Genomic DNA, 13,955 nt, shown 5'->3' on the forward strand with positions numbered 1-13,955 from the left:
GTGGGTGGGTGGGTGGATGGGTGGGTGGATGAGTGGGGAAATGTGTTCATTCTTTTCCACTTGCTACTTTGAGGACAGAGTGGAGGTTTGGAAGCACCCTGAGGGTCATATACTTGGGGTCTGCAGTTCCCAAGCCTACACTTTGACCCTGGCTCTGTCCCTTGCTCATCCTCACAGCTGGGGAGGAAGATTGAGACCATTGTGATGATATTCGACTGTGAGGGTCTGGGATTGAAGCACTTCTGGAAACCTCTGGTGGAAGTATACCAGGAGGTGAGGAAGCCCAGTGGTGGATGTGCACTCGCGCGCAGGCACACACACACACACACACACACACACACACACACGCACGCATGCACGCACGCACGACGCACGCACGCACGCACATACACTTGGGTGACACGCTTGGCCTGCTTTGACCTTGCAGTTTACTTAGAACACAAATTAACAAAAGGTGATTTCCTTCCTAGGCCCCGCCCACCAAGGAAACCTTAGTAGGACTCCTAGAAAGTCTGCAGAGTAGATCTTAGGAGAACACAGGGCCTGCTTCCACAGACAGTCCCAGACCTGTCCGTCCCTTGGCAAGTCACACACACCCAGCTCTGCCCTAGGCCCCCACTATGCTTCAGGCTCCTCACATCCAGAATGGGGGCAGTGAGACCAGGAGACTCAGAGAGTCTGTAAAGCATGTGCACAGTGCCGGGCCACACTGAACATCTGACGCGTGTCCTCACACGGTTCTCTTCTGCTGTTTAAACGATGACATGGTTCCCATGAGCATTTGGCTCTTAGTCTGAGTTAAAAGGTTCCCTTGAGAAGCCAATGGAGGTGATACCGAAAAGGAAACCCTCCAGGCAGGAGATGGCAAAGGGGGGAAGGGAAGAAGGTGTGGCCTCTGAGAGGGTTTTCTTGGTTCCACAGTTCTTTGGCCTCCTTGAAGAGAACTACCCAGAGACCCTGAAGTTCATGCTCATTGTGAAGGGTGAGTGAGAAGTGACTGCCCCTCCCTGGGCCTCCACAGCTTTGCCATTCTTTCTTGGGGCTTAGTGCCTTCCCCCTGGGCTGTTGTGGGAAGGTTTGCTTGCTATCTGCATGCTGACCGCTTGACTGCACAGAGGAAGGCTCAGGCAATGGTAGCAGCTAGCTTCACAAGCTCTTCTTCCCCTCTCCCACCCATGATCCTCTCTCCCTCCTCAGACTGTCTCTGGCCCTAAGCTGCCCAGGCTGGCCTTGAACTCACTCCGTAGCTCACATAGACCTTACACTTGCAGTCTTCCTGCCTCAGCCTTCATAATGTATGAGATTACAGGCCTGCCCCACCAGGTCTATTCTCCTATTCATTCTGGTTTTCTTTCTTTCTTTTCTTTTCTTTTTTTGAGGAGGAGGGTAATTTTGTTTGTTTATTTGTTGAGACAGGATCTAACTTGTAGCTCTGGCTGTCCTGAAACTCACTCTGTAGACCAGGTTGACCTCAAACTTACAGAGATCCACCTGCTTCTGCCTCCTGCATACTGGGACTAAAGACAAGTGCCATCACCGCCCAGCTCACTGTTTTTCTGAGCAAGTTATCTACCCTATGAAGGGCTCTAAGCCTATGCCTGTGGTGTATGTCCCAGGCCTGGTACCATTCTGGGTGCTCACTAGCCATTTAAGTGGCTGTTCCTCAGGTAGGTAGGTAGGTAGGTAGGTAGGTAGGTAGGTAGGTAGGTAGGTAGAAGGATGGTTTGTTTGTAACTGTTGATGGAGGCTGCTTGTTTGTTCCCAGCCGCCCAGACCTGAAATAATCACACAGAAACTGTATTAATTAAAACATTGCTTGGCCAATAGCTTAAGCGTATTTTTAGCTAGCTCTTATATCTTAAATTAACCCATTTCTATTATTTTATATTTTATCACAAGGATCGTGGTTTACCAGTAAGGTTCTGGCTGGCAGCTCATATCTTTCTCCTCTGGTGGCTACATGGCGTCTCTCTGACTCTGCCTACTCTCTCTATACATCTCTGAATTTTCTGCCTGACTTTACTCTGTTAAGCCATTGGCTGAAAGCAGCTTCTTTACTAACCAATGGTAATAAAACATTTTAATAGCATACAGAGGGGAATCCCACATCAGGTAACTCATTGTTTGGTTAGTTGTCCAGTTGATTTACTAATTGGTTGGCTGACTAGCCAAGTAACTAGTGATGGATTGGAGAGTTGACTGGGCTGGCTGATTGGTTGACTGACTTTGAGCTTAGCTGATTGTATGGCTATCATTTTGGTGACTGGTTGCTTGGGTGGATGCCTGGCATGTTGGTTGATGGCTGGCTAGATTGTTCTTCAGCTGAATTTGCATTGTCAGCTGGTTATTGGGATCCCTGGCTCTTTGTTTGAATGGTTGGTAGCTGGAGTAAGCCGTTAATCAGCTGTCCAGCTGGTTGGTCAGCGGACCAGCCAATTGATTTTCTGTTTGGCTGACTTGATGAGTTTGACTTATGTGAGTTGGTGGATTATTTATTTGTTAGCAGGCTGGTTAGCTTATTGGCTGGGTGATGAGGAGGCTGGTGACTGGTTTATTTGTGGGGCAGATAGGCAATGGATGGATGGATGGTTAGTTGGCTATTTCTTGGGTGATTGGGTCAGAGTCTGGGCTGGAAGGGGTCCTTTATGATTCTGTATCACTGGCCAGGTTCATTGTGGAAAAGTGGCCCCATGGCTTGATTTCTCCTGTTCTTCTTCTTGTATCTTTCCAGCTACCAAACTGTTCCCTGTGGGCTACAACCTCATGAAGCCATTCCTGAGTGAGGACACACGGAGGAAAATTGTGGTGTTGGGAAGTAAGTTGTTCCAGGGCCCCCGTCTCTGTGCCTCACACATAAGCTTTAGAGTGACGGTGGTCCATCATCCCTGCCAGCACTCAACATGTGCCTGCAGTCACAAGCTCCTTCTTCCCCGTGGTGAGATGGGGCTCATAACATAGAGCCAAGTCATTTCCTAGGCCCTATACCCTGCCTTTACCCTCGGGTGAGTGCCTCCTGCCCCATAAGTTTCTGCCCTGTTGCTTCTCAACCTTGGCTCTATGCTCCCTGGCTTCCCTTCTGCACCTGCACATCCAGCCAGTGCTTCTAACGACAGCTCAGACTGAGGAGGAAAAGCAGGAGACGTAGCCAGGACTCAGAGAAGGAAGTCTGACACAGAGGTCTGGACAGGTGCAGACAGATGCATCGTTCCGTGAATTCTGGGTAGCCGCAGGAGCTGTGCTGCCGGACGATACTGCTTTTTGTTGTTTTGTTTTGTTCTTTGAGGCAGGGTTTTGTGTAGCTCATGCTGACTTCAGACTCAGTAAGTAACGAAAGAGAACCTTGAACTCCTGATCCCTCTTCCTCCAAGAGTGCACCATCCTACCCAGAAATTCACAGCTGAATAGTGACAAAAGAAATATTGTCAAGTAAGGAAAAAAAAAAGAAGTAGATCAGAAAGCCACACATACAGTGAGCGGAGAAGGCTCAGTCAGTGATTGCATGCCTTGAAGCATGGTGGACTAAGTTCTAGCCTCGGAATTCATGCTACAAAGGAAAACCTGAGTGTGTTAGCACACACTTGGTAATCCCAGCACTGGTAATGTGGATTCAGAAAGATCCCTAGGGCTCACTGGCCAGAAGCCTAGCCTGATTGGTGATCCCAGGCCAATGAGAAACTTGTCTCAAAAAATAAAAAAATCAAAGTAGACAGGCACTGAAGAATGTTCCATAGGTTTCCCTCTGACTTCCACAAAAGTGCACATACGTGCCTGTTCATGTTCACACACATGTGCACCTACACACAAGCTATATGAACAATATAATTTGTTTTTCTAAATTGTACTGGACTGGAGTGATGGTTCAGCTGCCCCCAGGTTGATGACCTGAGGGCCAGCCATCTCAGAATCCACACAGTACAAGGAGAATTCTCTTACATCCTCATGTATGCTGTGATATGTGACCTCTCCACACACAAAATAAATAAATAAATATAATTTAAAAAATAATAAAACAAGTGTATGCAAAACAAATGAAAATTTTTAGAAGAAAATACCAACAGAATAGATCATGCTTGTAAAGGTATTGTTTGTATGCCGGGCAGTGGTGGCGCACACCTTTAATCCCAGCACTCGGGAGGCAGAGGCAGGCGGATCACTGTGAGTTTGAGGCCAGCCTGGTCTACAAGAGCTAGTTTCAGGACAGGCTCCAAAGCTACAGAGAAACCCTGTCTCGAAAAACAAAAACAAACAAAAAAAGTATTATTGGTATTTTCCTGTTTTCTCAGTTTTATGTTTTCTCATATTACTATAAATAAGAAAATAATTGCTTTTTATTTATTTTTGTTTTGTTTTTTTGAGACAACATGGCCTCAAATTCACCATCCTCCTGCCTCAGTCTCATGGATGCTGAGACCACCATTGTATGCCATTGCCCTGACAAGAGTTGCTTTTAAAAGTGGCAGAGGTGGGTTGTGAGTGTAGCTCGGCCACAGAGTACTTGCCCAGGATATGTGAGGCCCTGGAAACATCCATTGCATGATGAAATAAGTAGATAGACAGACAGACAGACAGACAGGCAGACAGACAGACAGACAGATAGGATAGGATAAAATGGAAAAAAAAACTAATTCTCTAACACAAATCAGTGAGCCTGAGCTTGGAGGAAAACCATCTCCCAAGCAGAATGTTCAGATCATCTGATTATGTGAGCTGAGGATCTAGACGTGGGGGTGGGAGTCTTATGTTCATCAATATCCCTTTCTTCCCAATACCCCAGCTCCTACCTCTACCCAGTTTCACTATGAAGGAGAGCTTGACAGATGACAAGATAGCCTGGTTGTGGGGAGGCACCAAATCCTGGTGTGATGTGAACCCATCTATGCCCTCTACTCCCCTGGGTGCCCCACAAGGCTCAGTACACTTAGCCCTAGCATTCCAGGGTTCCCCCATTTCCCACTGGAGAGAAGGAATATTCCACAGCCACAATGGGTCAAGGAGACCTGGCAATTATCCCTGGCAGCAAGCTCAGGCTATCTTGGTGGGTGTGGGGGACTGTTTGGTCCTTCCACATGTGATAACTACGATTCATCTCCCTCCACCCAGACAGCTGGAAAGAAGGCCTGCTGAAACTCATCAGTCCTGAGGAGCTGCCTGCTCATTTTGGGGGAACTCTGACTGACCCAGATGGGAACCCCAAATGTTTGACCAAGGTACACAGAGCCTGAGGACAGGAAGGGGTTGGAGGAACAGAGATGGGTTACTTCCCCGTCCACCTATTCATTCCACAAACGTATCCAGACGGACCCCAGGGTATAGAGACCAGGTATTCAGCTAGTGGGTGTGTGGGTATGGGGGGGGATACAGCTTATTAGGACTCGTGGGAGCTACTGAGAAGATACGCAGAAAAAGGTGAAATGGAGTTTTGATTTGGGAATAAGCTGGAAGAAGAAGCTGGCCCAGCCTAGAGAGCCAGGAAAGGCTTTGGGGAAGGGGAGCAGAATCTTCCCAGTGATGATAAGAAGTATCTCTGGTACAAGAAATGACCCCAGAGGGGCTGAAAAGATGGCTCAGAGGTTAAGAACGCTGACTGCTTGCTCTTCCAGAGGTCCCAAGTTCAATTCCCAGAAACCACGTAGTGGCTCACAACCATCTACAATGAGATCTGGCACCCTTTTCTGGCCTGCAGACATACATGGAGACAGAACACTGTGTACATAATAAATAAAATTTTAAAAAAAAGAAAGAAAGAAATGACCCCAGAGTCTATTCTAGATCAACTATGGTGGGGAGATCCCCAAGTCCATGTATGTGCGGGACCAGGTGAAGACTCAGTACGAGCACTCGGTGCAGATTAGCCGTGGCTCCTCACACCAGGTGGAATATGAGATCCTGTTTCCAGGCTGTGTCCTCAGGTAGGGACAGATCATCGCTCCACCCCTGGCTGGGTTCTGACCCCTCAGGGACCCATCACACTGAGCAGCGACCTGACCTCTCACAGGTGGCAGTTCTCATCTGATGGTGCAGACATCGGCTTCGGAGTTTTCCTCAAGACCAAGATGGGGGAGAGGCAGAAGGCCGGGGAGATGACCGAGGTGCTAACCAGCCAGCGCTACAATGCCCACATGGTGCCTGAGGATGGGAGCCTCACCTGCTCAGAGGCTGGCGTCTGTAAGTCCACCCCAGTCATGCACGGGCTCTGAAGATAGGAGCTACCTTCCACACGGCTTAAAGGATGAACATGGGCAGTGGTCCCCTTCCCCACAAACATATCAGGGCATACAGTCCAGGTCAGAGCCTTCATTCATTCCCATGCCATATTCACGGACACCTCATGTGCACCAAGGGTCAGAGACACATCCCTGAAGGATGGAGAGTGCTTGGGCCAACAGGAAACAAGCAAAGGATAATAGGGCATGGTTTTCTTTGCCCATTTGAGGCCATGAGAAGTAAGCCAACTTATGCACAGCCTCAAAACAGGATGCCGTGTTTCCTCAGCCTCAGTGTGGGTGCACAAGTGCCAAATTCTGCCCAATCGGGGAAGGATCATTTGCTGGGTCACCCAGGGCCTGAGGATTAAGACCATTACCTCGGGCTATGCCCGGGCCCCCACTTTGTCCAGGAGGGCTGGAAAGCCTCTGTTGTTCTCATGTCTCTTCATGTTTGTGTGCAGTTGTGAAGACAATGGGATGTAATTAACACCCATTGTTCTCACTGTTGAGGCAACTAAAGCCCATTGTGGGTGAATGCCAGGAGGAGGGAGCGTCAGCTTACAGGCTCTGCCCAGGATGCTGGGTCCCATGGGGAGGTAAAAGGAGCGGTGGGAGGTGGGAAGTTGTACCAGCTTTGCAGGCACAGCCAGTGGGAACTAATCTTCCATTTGTCTCCTAGATGTCCTGCGCTTTGACAATACCTATAGCTTTGTGCATGCCAAGAAAGTCAGCTTCACGGTGGAAGTGCTTCTCCCAGACGAGGGCATGCAGAAATACGATGAGGAGCTCACCCCTATCTAGACGGATGTCCTGCTTCTCAGAGACCCCGAACCTCAGTTTTCTCTCTACTCTCCCTTTCATTTCTACAATTGATCATTAGTCCGGCTGACTGTGTGATACCAGTGAGCAGAGAACGAGAGTGTCACTGAGGCCCAGGAATAGGGAAATGTCTCTGCTTGGCTTCATCTATCCTAAGATAGTTGTGCTTGACTCCCTCCCTGTGAGCTGTAAGCAACTAGAGCTGAAGATTATCTGAACCCTTTCCACTTCCACTCACTATATAGTAGGCTCTTAGTGTATTCCCGTAGGTTAAACAGAGGACCAGCAGGTAGAGACCAGTGGCTCACGGGAATCATAAGAAGGAGACGCAACAGCAGATTTCAGCACCCCGGACAGATCCGCACTTGGCAACGACCCAGGCCGCGCAACCTGACAGAGGTTTCCTTTTGGGAGTTTCAGACACAAAAGCTCCTCACCTCTGGCAGGAGGCGCCTACTCCTGACTTTGCCTGACCCACGGGCACGGGTCCCACCCATTATTCCCGTAAACACCTCCTTCCTTTTGACCTCACAGCACATATTTTCAGCAATTAAAATAATTTTCCCCAAAGCAAAAGAAGTCACGACCAATTCTCTCTGCTGCTGGGCAAAGCAATAACGACAGCTGTTGTTTGGTGAGGAGTGTCACCGTCCCAAGTGCTTTACAAGTTTAGCTCATGCCATCTTCACACCACCCCAATACCCTTATTAAAGTCACTTTATGAATGAAGAAACTGGGCTCAGAGAGGCTGACCTAGCCACTCCGTGTCATATAGCCAATGCTTGCCAAGAGACGACTAGTTCATAGAATGAGCATGGGCCAGAACTCAAGGGCCCTGCTGATGCCATAAGATGCACCATGAGTGGCAGATGAATGTGAAACCTGACTCGCCAAGCTAATGGTATTCTGTGGAGGGGAGTAGAGCCATGCACACACTTAAGGGCACAGGCTCTTATGCCCATCTTATAGATGGGAACTGTCTTAGGGGGCTGGAGAGATGGCTCAGAGGTTAAGAGCATTGCCTGCTCTTCCAAAGGTCCTGAGTTCAATTCCCAGCAACCACATGGTGGCTCACAACCATCTGTAATGGGGTCTGGTGCCCTCCTCTGGCCTGCAGGCATACACACAGACAGAATATTGTGTATATAATAATTATTTAAAAAAAAAGAACTGTCAGCCGGGCGATGGTGGCGCACGCCTTTAATCCCAGCACTCGGGAGGCAGAGGCAGGCGGATCTCTGTGAGTTCGAGACCAGCCTGGTCTACAGAGCTAGTTCCAGGACAGGCTCCAAAGCCACAGAGAAGCCCTGTCTCGAAAAAAACAAAAAAAAAAAAAAAGAAAGAAAAAAAAAAAAAGAACTGTCTTAGGGTTGCTATTGCTGGAATGAAACACTATGACCAAAAGCAACCTGGGAAGGAAAGCATTTATTTCACTCCCAGTTCCACTTAACAGTTCATCATCAAAAACAGTGAGGGCAGGAACTCACAGAAGGCAGGAACCTGGAGGCAGAAGCTGATGCAGAGGCCATGGAGGGGTGCTGCTTACTGACTTGCTCCCTATGGCTTGTTCAGTCCACTTTCTTACAGAATCCAGGACCACCTGGCCAGGGAGGGCACCACCCACCATGAGCTGGGTCTTCTCCCATTGATCACTAATTGAGAAAATGCCTTACAGCCCCATCTTATGGTGGTATTTTTTCTCAACTGAGGCTCCCTCCTCTCAGATGACTCTAGCTTGTGTCATGTTGACATAACACTAGCCAGGACAGGAACTGGGCTTCTAACAGCACTGGCCCTGTTTTCTTCAGCCTGTGGATGGTGGAATTGGACCAGAGCCAAGGTGTCCACTTTGCTTTATGACCTCCAGGTTCCTGAGTGAATTTTCAGACGGGCTAAGACTGCCCCTCCTTCTTGAGTAGGCAGGGGAGGGGAGGGGAAAGTACCCGGAATCACAAAAGAGGAAGGAAAGGTGAAGAAGAGATAGCTGTCAGACTCTGAAAGAATGAAAGGGTGATATTGGGTGGTACTTAAAATGTATTCCTTATCTAACATTAAAGTCTAACTGAGCATCCCATATATTTTCAAACATATTGACTGTTCCGTGGTCATTTCACACACAAACACCAAGTGTTTACATCACATTCGCTCTCATTCTCCCACTCCAACTCCTCCCAGAATCCCCCCGGTACAATGTTCCCAACTTCATCTCCATCTGTGCTTCTAATGCACCGAGTCCAGTTAGTGCCGCCCAACGTTTGTGGCTATTGGGCTCCAGCCACTGTAGCATGGGCAACTGCCATGGGTCACTGTTGAAGAAGATAAACTCTTTCTTCCAGAGGTTGTCAGCTACCGATAGCTCTTCAGCTCAGGGAGGGCCTCATGAGCCCCTGCCCTTTTCATCCTGGAGTACTGTCTGATTTGGTCGTGTGCTGGCGGCCACAGCTGCTGTGAGAGTGTTGGCCCTGTCATAGCCAGAAAATGTCATGTCACAGCAATCTTCCCCAGCCTCTGGCTCTCACAAACGTCCTGTGTCCTGCAGTGTAGGGAGTGACACAATGTCCCGTTAAGGAATGAGCACTCCCTGGTCACTTCCTCTCTGCATGTCGATCAGTCATGACTCTGCATAACCACCATGCACCATGTAAAGAAGTTTCTTGGATGAGGGTGAGAATTGCATATGGGTAAAAGGTTAAGTGTTTAAAAGGTATTGTGACACTATATTCCTTTAGCAAAATGATAACAGTAGGTCCTATGACCTCTCCAGCCATGGATTCATGACCAGATTACAGTACCAGACATGAGTTCCCTCCTGCAGAATACACCTTAATTCCAATGAGAACGCTATTGGTTACCCCAATAAGGTCCAGGCCATTATTGCACCAGGGAGCGCATCTCTCCAAGCTGGTCATTATTGTAGGTTACAGGGTGTACATCTGGGCCGGGTTCCTGATGGCTTTTCTCCCCCAGCAGCCTCACAGCACTCCTGGCACTGTGAGATCTAGTCATGGGGAGGATGCTCTCAGGTCAGCACCAGCTTCATTTCCCACGTCCCGTGAGCAAAGTGTGTGGTGTCCTCAGCAGGTGGAGTTTTACCTATTCTAGTAAGGCCTGGGTAACCAAGAGTGATGATGACAGTCTTATTGTTTGGGGGGTGTGGACCCCTCACCAACACTATGAAAAAGGGGTCCCACACCTGTCACTGGCTTTTTGTTTAATTATCTACGGCTTCTGGGAGGCCATAGATTCTGTGTAAGGCAATATTTGTTGTTGTTGTTGTTGTTGTTGTTGTTGTTGTTTTGGTTTTTTGAGACAGGGTTTCTCTGTATAGCTTTAGAGCCTGTCCTGAAACTCACTCTGTAGACCAGGCTGGCCTTGAACTCTCAGAGATCCACCTGCCTCTGCCTCCCTAGTACTGGGATTAAAGGTGTGCACCACCGCACAGCCCTGTGTAAGGTAATGTTAATGAAACTTTTAAATACATGCATTTTTTAGGAAATTTGCAAAAACAGTGGTTTTCATATTGATTTTCCTTTTTTTTTTTTCCTTTTCATATTCTTTTCCAAACATCCCTCTTCCTACATCATCCTGTATTTTATTCGGCAAGCCTGTAATGAAGAACAAGGGAGAGAAGTGTGAGGGGAGGCTGAAGAGATGGCTCAGAGCTCAAGGGCGCTTATTGATTTCCCAGAAAAGCAGAGCTTGGCTCCCAGCTCACGAACACCTGTTACTTCAGCTCTAGGGGATCCAGTGCCCTCTTCTGGCCACTACCGGCACTGCACCTAAGTGCTAACAACGTATTTTTAAAAGAAGTGAGAAGGATAAAAAGAATTGAGGAGAGAGGATGGAAGAAAAAAGGAATAAGTTCACCCAAAGAATAGAGTGTACCTGAGACACAAAAATCAGCAAGTCTTAAGCCAGTCTGGGCTGCAAAATAAGTCCCAGGCCATCCTGGTCTACATGGCAATCCTATCGAGACCCTTACCATATGAAGGGCTGGGTCTCTGGGGCCACTCGGAGAAATGGAGCCACTGAGAAATTTGAGAAATGAGAACTCAATGACCAGTTTGACCAGTCAACAAGGGCATGTTGAAGCATGCTGCCCCCTGGTGGAGATTTTTAGTGTTCCCTAAAACTAGCCAGGGCTTGCTTGGAGACCCAACTGCCAGGGTGTTCTAGGACAAAGCCATAAGGCCTGGGGGCTGCCTAGCCATACCTACTCCCTGTAGCCTCCTGCCAACAGTTTCCCCTGAAGATGCCTGGGCTCCACCCTAGGCCCTGCTAGCCTGCTTTGGGGTGGACCTTACCCTCTTCCTGTCATATCAGTTCCTTTGGAAGGGTACCTTGTTGGTCATATCCCATGGGAGCCTCGGGAGCCCAATGGACTACCCTGAATCAAACAAGAGTCCTGCCGTGAGAAGAACTTAAGAGTCTTGCAGAGAGCCCTGGTTGGTGGTGGCGCACGCCTTTAATCCTAGTACTCGGGAGGCAGAGGCAGGCAGATCTCTGTGAATTTGAGGCTGCCTTGGTCTACAGAGCAAGTTCCAGGACAGCCAAGGCTACACAGAGAAATCTTGTCTCCTGGGATAAAAAAGCAGCTTGTTTGCTAGGTAACTCCCCAGCCCATCTTTGGAAGCAAACACTTCAATGAAGAAGGGAGGAGCTGAGGCAGACCTTAGCTCCCTTCATTGGCTCTGCCTGAAGGCACAAATCAGGTGCCACCAAGCCTTGGCCGGGGCCCTCACAGCCTAGTCCTGCCAGGGAGGAAACCTGATCATGGAGCAGCAACCTGCATCCGCGTCCGTACTATCAGGGCCCTTTTGGAGTCCCATGACCACCAGTAAGGCCGAAGAGGGGCTCTGGAAGCCAAGGCAGGCTAACTATAAGTTTTATTTTTCTCCTTCTTCTTCTTCTTTTTTGCTTTGTAGACCAGGCTAGCCTCAGATCCATCTGCCTCTGGCTCCTGAGTGCCAGGATTAAAGGCTTGAGCCACCATGCCTGGTTCAGGCTTTTAAACCCAAGAGTTTGGAAGCCATGTCTGCAGTATTGGACAATCCTCAAGCCCAGCCACGCTACTCCTGTGGGTCATCCTTCTCTGTCAAACCTGGATGCCATTCCAGGTGACTCTGAGATTGCCACCAGTTGTACCAATCTGGAGAACCTGAAGTTAGCAGGGTTCTAGAGGTTGGTTTCTTTGCTGTTTTTGTTTTGTTTGAGACAGGACCTCGTTATGTGGCCCTGGCTAGCCAGGACTCTGTGTAGCCCAGGTTGGCCTTGAACTCAGAGATCCACCTACCTCTGCCCTCCTCAGTGCTCAGATAAAGGTGTGGGCCTGGCTGTAGGTGTCTTTCTTATGAGCCTTTCTCAATCTGTCCTTTCATTCCCCTATGGCTTCAGCGTGTGAAGCCATTACCCTTGACTTTATTGCACATGATTACACAATGTTAGGGCCAACCTTCCAGAAGCAATTATCTCAGATTTGAACACTGGTGGATCTCAGGACAACCTGCAGCGCACCCATGATTTCAAAAGCTTTTCCCCGCTGAGCCATACCCTTCAGCCCCTGCTGAGATCATTTCTATCTACCGTCTTGTCCGTGGTTTTCCTTTCTATGCAGCAATTACCTGTAGTCAGTTGCTGTCCAGGTACTAAGTGGAAAACTCCAGAAACAATCAGTTTGCAAGTCTGGAAAAGCTCTTACTCTAGTGTGCGGTTATAATTGTTGAAGCTTATTATTGTCCTTGTGGTCTGTTGTTCAGGACTCTCCTAAGAGCCAAACTGCCCCCATCCTATGAGTTCGGTGGCGGCTGCTTACAAAAGATCACAACTGGACTCTGTTGACATTTAACTTTTTTCATAGGGCAGTGTCCAGCCACTCCTCTCAGCCAGGAGCACAGAAGTCTGCTCTAGGGAAGGGCTAGAAGTAACCAGGTCAGGCAGGACTAGGGAGGAGACCTCATACAGCCATGCGGAAGCCATCATCGTCGTGGGTGCAGGCCTTGTGTGGCAGCATTAGGGGCAGCCATGCTTCTGTTTGTGGCTCCTCACGCATGCTCTGTAAGTCAGCCCAATGAGTGCATTGGCTCTGTGGGGTGAACCTCTGTGGAAACAAACTTTGGTTCTTACTGGGGTTTTATGAGGTGAGTAGATGCTGCCTGGTGCCCCCACACACACACACACACATCCTTCCTGTTCCTAATTTATGATCGCGGATGTGCATGTGCTGGATGAGACACAGCAGAGCCGGGCTGATGGCATCTGTGGTTTGGGGCGTCTTTCAAAGGAACTACTCTGGCAGTCACCTAGGTAATGTGACGTTGTTCCTGGTTGTGTTCAAGGGCTTCACTTGGGTGGCCTTAAAGAGGACACAATGAGAGCATCTTTGCGTGGACTTGAGCAATAGAGCCTCTCTATCCTAAAGAAGCCAGTGGTTAAACACTGACCAGCGACACACTGCTCTGGCCCTCCCACTAGCCCAGGAGGAGGGTAGATGGCATGACTCTCCTTTCCAGGTCTAAAGTCTAAGGACCAGAGGAGGCCTGTAACGGGGACCTCACAGCATAAACAGTTAAGACGCAGGCATGCTCTTCCATCCATTTTCCTTACATCTTCTTGCCATTTTTATAGCTAAATAAAAGTCTATTATGTAATACATTTTATTATCCATTCATCTGCCCGTAGGCTGTTCCACTTCCTAGCTAGTGTGAACCGGGTAGCAATGAGCATGGATGTGCAAGTCCTGTCTGAGGACAGAGTTCTTTGGGCACCCGCCCAGGAGTGGTACGGCTGGTCATGAAGTCATTCTATTTTTCATTTTCTGAGGAGCCTCTGTACTGACTTCCATAATGGCTACACCAGTTTGCATCTCACCAGCAGCAAATAAGGTTTCCTCTTCCTCCACATTGTCTCCAAGACTTTCCAACACTTCTTCTA

General features: G+C 48.7%; 1 protein-coding gene across 2 annotated transcripts in view; it reads left to right on the forward strand.

Annotated features, from left to right (window-relative positions):
• LOC102001310 (SEC14-like protein 3) overlaps positions 1-7,007 on the forward strand; it is a 10,640-nt gene extending 3,633 nt beyond the window's left edge. The window contains exons 6-12 of one of the 2 annotated variants that reach the window (XM_005366125.1): positions 178-273; positions 922-982; positions 2,732-2,822; positions 5,105-5,207; positions 5,770-5,909; positions 5,996-6,165; positions 6,886-7,007. In XM_005366125.1, the coding sequence (XP_005366182.1) occupies positions 178-273; positions 922-982; positions 2,732-2,822; positions 5,105-5,207; positions 5,770-5,909; positions 5,996-6,165; positions 6,886-7,007 (783 nt within the window). Of the gene's footprint in view, positions 1-177; positions 274-921; positions 983-2,731; positions 2,823-5,100; positions 5,208-5,769; positions 5,910-5,995; positions 6,166-6,885 lie in introns of both variants that reach the window. The other variant, XM_005366126.1, reaches the window with a different exon arrangement.
• Positions 7,008-13,955: the final 6,948 nt, after the last annotated feature.

Source organism: Microtus ochrogaster, unplaced genomic scaffold (genome assembly GCF_000317375.1).
Source record: "Microtus ochrogaster isolate Prairie Vole_2 unplaced genomic scaffold, MicOch1.0 UNK6, whole genome shotgun sequence".
NCBI lineage: Eukaryota > Metazoa > Chordata > Mammalia > Rodentia > Cricetidae > Microtus > Microtus ochrogaster.